The sequence below is a fragment of the Drosophila montana genome, unplaced genomic scaffold (genome assembly GCF_035044405.1).
Source record: "Drosophila montana isolate Dmon_TW-CO22-7 unplaced genomic scaffold, ASM3504440v1 contig_1688_1, whole genome shotgun sequence".
Lineage (NCBI taxonomy): Eukaryota > Metazoa > Arthropoda > Insecta > Diptera > Drosophilidae > Drosophila > Drosophila montana.
Window position 1 is genome coordinate 392539 of NW_026996617.1, and position 10234 is coordinate 402772.

Genomic DNA, 10234 nt, shown 5'->3' on the forward strand with positions numbered 1-10234 from the left:
CATTCAAAATAGCGGCCTGTTTTGCAGCAATTAGACTTTGTCTCGCTGCGCGCACTACAAGGCAGACAGCTTTTTGGCGTGCTGCCCGAGTTGCATGTAAAAATATCGATATGTATTTATGTGAATTAAGGTTAAATGGGGCCATTCAGCTTGCGCGATTGCGTGCGATATATCGCACTGTATACATAATGTATCGATTAGTTATCGTTGGACCACCACCACAATCAATCGGTATTTGGCTGTGTTTTGTTTTTTACTGTTCATTGAGAAAATAATTTGCCATCATCAAATGCAAATGGAACGGTGACATAAATGTGTTGCACAAACCAAAACGTGGCTGTATAGACGAACGCGCGCGCCGAGTGTAGCTGAACACACAGTAGAATAGTGTAGAAATTGCAGCCTGGCCAGAAAGCATGAGCTGAAACTGGACAAGCACACCAACACCAACACACACACACACACACACACAGTCAGCGAGACAGCGAGACACACAAAAAAGATAATTTTTGTCAAGGCAACGCTGTGTGCAACGCAGGGGCAAATAAACTTTAAATAAGGTGACAATTTCGACGGCGACAAAGACAATAACGACGCGTGCATGAAACTTAATTGATGGTCTGCCAACGTCCGCGTGCTGATTGTCACCTTGCGATTCCAGCGGAGTCACGTGTATGTATGTGTATGCGTGTGCCTGTATGCACATGCATAGTTATCGTTGTATGTGTTGTATGCTAACTCGAAAGTGCAAGCAAGCAATGCAACAACAACAACAATATTAACAGCTACAATAACGGAAGCATTGGCAAGCCTTGCCAGACCCATCCACGCAGCAGCAGCAGCATCACGGCGTCCCAGCAGCAGCAGCAGGCGCACACACACCAACACAATAACGACTACAACAACAACAACAGCAATATGAGCACAGTGTTTATTAACTCGCGCAAAAGCCCAAATGTGCTCAAGAAACAGGGCACAGACCAATGGGTCAAGCTGAATGTGGGTGGGACATATTTTCTAACCACCAAAACGACGCTTTCCCGTGACCCCAATTCGTTTTTGTCGCGTCTTATACAAGAGGACTGTGATTTGATATCAGATCGGGTGAGTTCCACACACACACACACACATGTATATATATATACTTAACTATACATATGTAAATGCGCGTATATTTAGGCATTTACAGTTAGCGCTCCTTTGATCGAACATTTACCGTTTCTTTGTCTCGCTTTAAAAATAATACAAGCATGCACAAAAATATACGGACAAAAATTACTGTTCTATTTTTGTTAAAAAAAAAAAATTTATTGCATTTCTTTTCTTTTTATTTTCATTCAATTTCTTCGCACTGGGAAAGATTCGAAAATTACCTCTACTTTATCAATTCATTCGCTTTTACGGCCCTTTTATATTTGTATATCAATAGTTTTAAATTTATGTGAAATGCATAAGCAAAACTTATAGTGCTGCCAGCTTCCGGTTGGAAAAGAAAGTAGCTGAATCCGATTTAAAAAAGAGCTAAAAATAGCTTAAGTCGCTTTCCGAGCGCAAATTGGCAATAAACTGAGTTGTTATTGCTTGTCATTGAAAAAAAAAACAAAAACTAAATCTGTTAAAATGTACAACTGTTTCCGGCTATGAACCTGTGCGCGTAGCCAAATGTAGCTAGTAAATTGCTAAAATGGCAAAATATAGCTAAATCAGCCAAGACTTTCAACTGTTTCCCGCTGTAACCTGTTCAAATGTAGCTAGTAAATTGCTAAAATGGCAAAATATAGCTAAAGCAGCTAAGACTTTCAACTGTTTCCGGCTGTTAACCTGCAAGAGCAGCTAAATTTAGCTAGTGAATAGCTAAAATGGCAACATATAGCTAAAGCAGCTAAGACTTTCAACTGTTTCCGGCTGTTAACCTGCGAGAGTAGCCAAATGTAGCTAGTAAATAGCTAAAATGGAAACCTTGCTCATAGCTGCCAGCTATGTGAATAGTCATAAACCTAATACCAGGAATTGTAAGCCCATGAGTGCACACACACACATGCACACACACGCACACAGACTCTGCCCATGCAGGTCATTCCACGAACAATTACAAGAACAACAACAGCAGCAGCGACTGCAGCAGCCAGGGCTGTCACAGAGCGCCTTCTACGTCGACTGCGACGCTGGCGTCGTGCAGAGTTAAATTGGGAAATTTTCGAGCCACGACGGCTTAGTAAAAAGGAAATTTGAGAAATTTCGATTTGTGCAAAAATATAAAGGGAAATATTGCATTGAATTTATCAGCTTGGAGTTCATTAAGTATAAAGAAATTTCGATTAGTGCAAAAATATAAAGGGAAATTATGCATTAAATTCATCAGCTTGGAGTTCATTAAGTATAAAGGGATTTTTTTTTCTGTTTGTTTTTCGATTAAAAGCTTTCGTCACGAAACTTCTTATAGGTCCATTAATCGGAGCACTATATCATATAGAAATCGAAATCAAACGAGCTTAACCAAGCCATATCTTATCTCGATATCAGCAGGATATATCAGATAGTTCTTTAGAGAGAATGCCTATAAGATATCTTTAGCAAACGCAGCAACTTATCTTTAGATAACTGCCAAGGCGTAGTCCCCCGTCTATTCGGGTTTTCCAGTTGTAGGGAAGGAAAAGGGGAAATTAATTGCCTTGCAAAAACAACAATAACACATAAAAGGCATTTTGCTATAGCGCAATAAATTTGACCAAGTTTAGCCATCATAAATATATATGCATGCATATCTAATATACACACAAATATGTATTTGCCAATTTCCATTGGCCGAGTTTATAAACAAAAGGCGAGCGAGCGAGCGAACCGAACGATTGCCCATTATAAATTCTCAAAATGTCGCTGGCTTTGGCTTTGCCTTTTCCGATTCCCGATTCCCGATTCTCGATTCCCGATTCCCGATTGCATAAATAAGTTACAATAGAAAGTTGTGCATGTTTGTTTTTCTCTAAATAGTTTGATTGTTTTGCTTGCTGTGCGCCCGCTTTTGTTATTGATTAAATTCGCCCCCGCCTACCGCTAACCCCCCCCTCGCCACATAACTCTTGCCAAGGCAGCCCGCCAATTAAGGCACCCACATGTATACCCTATACATATATATATATGTATATATATGCACTCGGCATACAGAAAGGCAGCCAGGCAGTTGAATGAATGAATGGTTGATGGCAGCGTGAGACAGCGTCTGTTTTAGTCAAATTGTTCTCAAATTGTTGAAAAGCCCAAAAAAAACAGCGAAAACCAAGAGTGCTCTGACCGACTAGGAGATGCCCTACACAAGTTCCAGATTTCTTCTTTCATTCTTTCAATTTTTGGAAAAACTAGATGTGTATATATTCTATTTGAGAGTTCCCTTGTCTCGCAATCAATATTATCGACTATACGAGATATTAGGGCAAGGTCCTAGATTTCGAATTTTGAAGACGAACATGGTCATTCAATAAAAATCATCAAAAAAGTTTCGATTTTCGAACCGACACCGAATTTGAGAAAAAACATGCCATTTTCATGATTTTGGTCAAATATTAGATTTTTAATTATTTTTAATGCCAATCGATAGTACGGATCCTTACGAGTCCAAAATGGTATAAAAAAAGGTTGACTTTACAAACGAATCGTTTTTTGGTGCACAACTTTTTTTAACCCATCGATTTTTAAATTGTTTGAATGCAGATTGATAGTAGGGATCCGTACGAATTTAAAAATGTATAACATTTCAAAATCTGACAATTTTTACCCGAGATATTCAATAAAAATAAAAACAGGAAAAGGAACAGTTTTCTTTCGGGCTGTCGCAGATGAAATGTCCTTGCAGCATAACAATCCTTTAAGCCAGCAACTAAATTTCGAAAGATTTACTTCCTTCGGAGTAATAGGAGTAATAGGAGTTCATAATTTTCAAGCTTATTCAGATAGTTGCTTTGAAAGTATATGGCATAGTAAGGCGTATCTATGGCAACTTTTCACAAGATCAAGGATCAGGAATTGATATATGATTTGTAGCTGCAACCAATCAGACAATCAGAACAAACTATTCTATATACACAAAGAAATATGTGTTACGTACACGATTACAAAATGTGCATACACCTGCTGCAAAGGGTATTTAAACCGAAAGTCATATAGAAAGAACAAAAGGCTGCTCGACTAACTTGCGGGCAGCTCTTGTGTACAACATTTACCATAATAAACGACTACAATGGGAATGTGCACAGAGAAAAGTCATTACTTTAGAATGCAACACACACACACGCACACACACACACACACACACACGCATGCACACACATACTTATATATGGATATATATAATGCAGCAAAAAAACATTTCGTTTGTCTGCCACAAATCCCGGGCAGAGGCAAAGCGCGATGCATTCGACTGAATGCTTGGCTGCCTCGAAACTGACACATTTCCAATAAAACCCACACACACACACGCACACACACACAGAGACAGACACGCCCTCTATAAGTAGTAGAGACATATGTTTTGTCAAAGGAATTGGCAGCGTCATGACTAATTGGTTTCCCTTTTCTTGACTTGATTTGCATTCGCATTCGGATTTGGATTTGGATTTGGATTTGGATTTAGGATGAGACGGGCGCCTATTTAATTGACAGAGATCCCAAGTACTTTGCGCCGGTTTTAAATTATCTGCGCCATGGCAAGCTCGTGCTGGACGGCGGCGTCTCCGCGGAGGGTGTGCTCGAGGAGGCCGAGTTCTACAATGTGACGCAGCTAATCGCGCAGCTGAAGGAGTCCATCAGCCACAGAGACCAGGTGAGCTAATTCTGATTTATATTTCGATTTATATTCTGATTTAAATTCCGATTTCTATTCAACAATGCAGCGACCGCATGCTGACAAGAAGCGCGTCTATCGTGTGCTGCAGTGCCGCGAACAGGAACTGACGCAGGTAATGCCCCCCATTTTGCTCGCTCGAGCAACTGCATGAATTAATTCATACGGCCACTTAATCGATAAAACCGAAAATAGATTCGTATCGAGTTTGTATAAGCGATTCAGAGTCTCGGCTTTGGTCTCTTCCCCTTTTTTCGAATGTTGACCGAGTAATAACTTCTCGTCGCTTGCAGATGATCTCAACTCTGTCGGATGGCTGGCGTTTCGAGCAGCTGATTAGCGTCGGCATGCAATACTCCAACTATGGCCCGTTCGAGAACAACGAGTTCCTCTGCGTCGTCTCCAAGGAGTGCGGCTCCACAGCCGGCCGCGAACTCGAGCTCAACGATCGCGCCAAGGTCCTGCAGCAGAAGGGATCGCGAATGTAAGCAAAACCGGGCAAAACGGGGCAACGAGCGAGACACCAAATACCTTATCAGTCCACACCCCGACTCCCTTTTAATTAATACACCCCTCTTCCAAACAAAAAACCCAATCAGACCCAATTACGCACTCATTAGCAGCTGATAAGCTGATAAAGTCGGCTATCTGTTTCCGTTCCGTTACGGACTCGAAAAAGCTTCACACATTTTCGCATCAATATGCCCCACCGAAAGACCAACAGATTGGCAATCAAAAAAAGCCACAAAAGAAGCTGAAAGAAAACAAATAGAAAAATAGAAAACAGCGCACATTAATTAAATTTCCAACTAGGACATCAAAATTTGTCAATTAGATCTAAGCGTACATTCAAAATGTCGAACTGCTTCTGTATATGTACATCAGCATGGGCTAGAAATTAGTTTACATCAATGTTTCAATATGTACCACACACTCACACACACACTCACAAACACACACGCACCGACAAGACGCAGAACTTTAATAAGTTAATGATCAAAAATTTTGAGCATATATCTATATAGTATATATAACATTTTTGTACGCAACAAGTATTCGACCAACAGTTAAAGCAATGCGCGTATTTAAACATTTAATATGGCTGCATTTATGTTGGTACAGTGTACGCTCGATATGGCGTCTGCTCTCCATTTTTGATCTCCAAATAATGGAAGACTAAATGCATTTCATCTTAACAGCTTGTGTATTAATACACGCAATTACTTAACACCAAACAATTATCACAAAAATCAAAAATCTGTATTCTTTAATAAGCAATATCTTCATTCAATGAGCGTTCGACTTATCGAGCGTCCACTGTATTCGGGCATTGTGTACACACACAATACATGGCTGCGAATTTGTCAGCGCAGTTCTTTACAAATAGTTTTTCACACCGCTTTTTTATTTGTTTACATAAATATTTTGTGAATGTAGCTTAAGGTTTTCTTAATATTCACACACACACACACTCGCACACACACACTCGCACACACACATTAGTTAGATACGTATATGTTATCCTCATTATTGTTTCGAGTACCTAATAATTGAAGCCCACCTCTTTTTCTCTCTTTCTTTCTCTCTCTCTCTCTCTCTCTCTCTCTCTCTCTCTCTCTCTCTGTTTAATTGCAGTCTTGGAATTTAAGAAATGCTTATAGAGCGTGTGTATGCCATCCAAAAACAAAAGCAAAAGCAAAAAGTAACTCCCATCATCCAACACCAAGCTTAAATAATAATACACCACAATCAAGCACAACATCATGAACAACAACAAAAAGCCAGCAAAACAGCGACAAACAACAACAGCAAAAAGAAAAAACAATTAAACAAAAAAAAAAACAAATTACCAAAATCATAAAGCAATAATAAGCAGGGATCCCTTTTTTCGGCAGAGCCGCTTTCAATTGGAAAATATGCCAGCAGTCAATCAGTTATAAATTCAAATCAATCAGTCAATCAGCATTCATTAAGCCGTATGTATGTTTTAATATTTACTTTGAAGGAAACGAAACTGCAAATAGGATTTATTTCTCTTGTAAAGCAACAAGAGCAGAGCGAGATTTTATTGACTATTTTTTTTCTCTCTGTTTAACACAATTCCCATTCATTGATTATTTATTATAATTATTATTATTTTTCTTTTACTGTATTCGATAAATTGTGAAATATGTCAAGTTGAACACGTCCGTCTGAAATGAAACACATCAATCAATCAATCGGCAATCATTAATTCGTGTTAGTTATTCATACCTGGCATGAAACCTGTTTCTTACAATTGACAGCTAAGCCAGCTGTGTAAAGACATCAATCAGCAAACATTAACCCTTATCCAGATCCAGTCAGTCAGTCAATCACGAAGTTGAGCACTTAAATCAATCAATCAGCAACCATGTATGTTATTTATATTCACTTTGAAGTAAACATTTTGGAAACATTTCTTTCTCTGCTGAGAAACAAGACAATATGATGTAGCCTTGATTGATTAATTGATTAATTGATTGATTGCTTTTTGTTTTGTTAATTTCGATTGATATATTTTTGAATGATGACTATCTTCTTAAATATGACATTACATCAAACTTTTCCTTCTGCTACACAGATCCAGCCAAATCAATTCAGTCAATCAGTCACGAACTTAAAACTTTAATCAATCAATCAGCAAACAGGGTTAACCCTTTGTATGTTATTTATATTCACTTTTAAGCAAACATTTCTTTCTCTTCTGAGAAACAAGACAATATGATGTATCCTTTATTGATTGACTGCTTTCTGTTCTGTTAATTTCGATTGATGAACTTCTTCTCTAATATGACATTACATCAAACGTTTCCGTCTGCTACTGAGATCCAGCCAGATCCCGTCAGTCAGTCAGTCAGTCAATCAAATCAATCAATCAGCAAACATTAACCCTTGTGTATCTTATTAATATATTCACTTTGCAAGAAACTTGATTGGAAATTGCAAATATTTATCTTATAATGAGGAAGGGAGATTAAAAAACAGATAAGATAAGCAGGGGAATTCTTTTTGTTTATCAATTAGCTCCCAAGTTTGATAAGTTAAACATTTCTCTCTCTGTGTGTGTGTGAGTGTGTGTGTGTGTGTGTGTGTGTGAATGTATGTGTGAATGTGCTTAGATTCTCGCCTGGAAGAGAGAGAGAGAGAGCGAGAGAGAGCGCGCTCTTCAAACGACCCACACCGAACACTAGATACACTTATTTGTTTTTTTTTTTTTTGCCTTGAGAGTAGTCGACTAATTTGGCTTCCCTTCTGCCTTCCGCATTTTTGAAGAGTGCATTAATACGCTTAATAGTTGAATCGAAAACGAAAACAAAAGCAAAAGCAAATACAAACAAAAAAACAAAAGAAAAGAAAAGCTAAAGAAAAAGCACATGCGTTAAATGTGAAGCAAGCACAAAGAAAACACCGCCAACAATGCTTAGTTTAAATTGAATAAGTGAAACTAAAAAAAACCATAAATATAAACTTATATAGTATATAAATGTATTACGTATGCAATTAATATGATGATATGCTGATGCTGAGAAAGAAACCGAAATAGAAAGCAAACAGAATTTAGCTAAACACTAACTAACCAACTAACTAACTAACTAACTAACTAGTTGCTTAGTAGCGGAGCGAGAATATGCATTAACACCAATTGCGATGCAATGATATACACATATGAAATAGAAGAGAGAAGCGTACACATACATACATACATACATACATACATACGTTTAACAATTTAAGGACGAAGCGTGACGAAACGTTTCCAATTTGTACTTTTAGCTATTTAGCTGTTTTTTAATTGGGCTTACAATATACATATATACTATAACAACAATAACAATTGAAAAGCAAACTAAAACAATTTATTATTAAATGTATACAATAAAATAATTTATATACATATATATATATAGAAATACTAGTGCATCATCATAGGGACGTTCATTTCGTCGATTGCGATATTCTAAATGTATTTGTCAAAAATGTTCTAAACTAAATTCGATAACTACTTAAAACCGGCTCTCGCCTCATTAATAATAATCAATTGGTGTTTTATGCCCTGAACCCATTCGAATACGTTTAAATCGAAACTGAAGAACGAGCATCTACTTATAATTCTGCTCAGCTCAGTCGTTATAGCCATATGTCCGTCTGTCTGTCCATCCGAGCTGGAAGAACTTTGTCAAAATCGAAAAACAAATCTAGAAGACTCTCTACACAGATCAGGAATATTTATCTTTTCGGGGAGACCTTCGCCCCGTTTCCAGCAATATAATGCAATTTTCGTTGGGAACTGAGAAATTCATCAAGTTCTGACAATAGACACGGGCTGGTATTCAAGAAGTAAGAAGAAGCACGACAGCTGTGAATATATGAAGAAAGCGAATATGTAAAATTAAAAAAAAAAAAACCAATCTCTATCGGAATTCAACTGCGCCTTACCAGGCGCTCATAATTTCAATATTAATAAGCTGCTTCGACGAATTCGAGTACTATTACGGAACTGCCCGACTAGCAGATACCCTATAACCAACTGGGCCTTACCAGGCGCTCATAATTTAAATAATAACCTCATTCGACGAATTCGAGTACTATTACGGAACTGCCCGACTAGCAGATACCCTATAACCAACTGGGCCTTACCAGGCGCTCATAATTTCAATAATAATAAGCTGCTTCGACGAATCCGAGTATTATTACGGAACTGCCCGACTAGCAGATACCCTATAACCAGTCTAGCTTCCTTCTTTACATACAAAGCGAAAGTTCCTCACTTTGGCAAATGCTTTCTACAAAAATCTCCCGTGTTCGTTGTCCGAACTTTGTGAAACTCTCTCTCTCTCTCTCTCTCTCTCTCTATACAGCAAGGCCCCAGACTAGGTCAACATATATGCGATTATTTCCTTTCAATTTTGCTTGAAAAAAGTATAATATGCTAGATCAGTTAATTGCGAGGAGCTAAAAAAAAACCAGTTTGTTAACCAATTTCTGTAGGTTCAGGGTAAAAAAGGGCGTAAAAAAAAAATGCCAACAAAAACTTGACAACTCTGTTGGCATTTATCTATAATTGAGAATCGGCGAGAAGGCCAATTTGGTGTTCATACTTTATTTGTAAGCAAGTTACTTTCTTAAAAAAAAAAAAACAAAATATGTTCGAGCTGCATTTACATACGTCTGTCTGATATATATGTATAGATATATATATATTTATATATATAGATATATAGATCGAACGCAGCCTCGTTTGCATTATAACCTTGAGCTTTATTTAACTAGCAAAAGCAAAGGCAAAAACAAAACAAAAAACAAAACAAACAAAAAACAGAAAAAAAAACATTTTAAATCACGACTGAATTTATGTGAACTTGCACTAAAAACAAA

General features: G+C 37.7%; 1 protein-coding gene across 1 annotated transcript; it reads left to right on the plus strand.

The window, feature by feature from the left end:
• Positions 1 to 208: 208 nt before the first annotated feature.
• Positions 209 to 6683, plus strand: inc (BTB/POZ domain-containing protein inc). Its single transcript, XM_064700315.1, has 5 exons — positions 209 to 1104; positions 4628 to 4816; positions 4887 to 4952; positions 5131 to 5321; positions 6473 to 6683. The coding sequence occupies exons 1-5, from the start codon at positions 919 to 921 to the stop codon at positions 6483 to 6485; spliced, it is 645 nt and encodes a 214-aa protein (XP_064556385.1). The 5' UTR covers positions 209 to 918; the 3' UTR covers positions 6486 to 6683.
• Positions 6684 to 10234: the final 3551 nt, after the last annotated feature.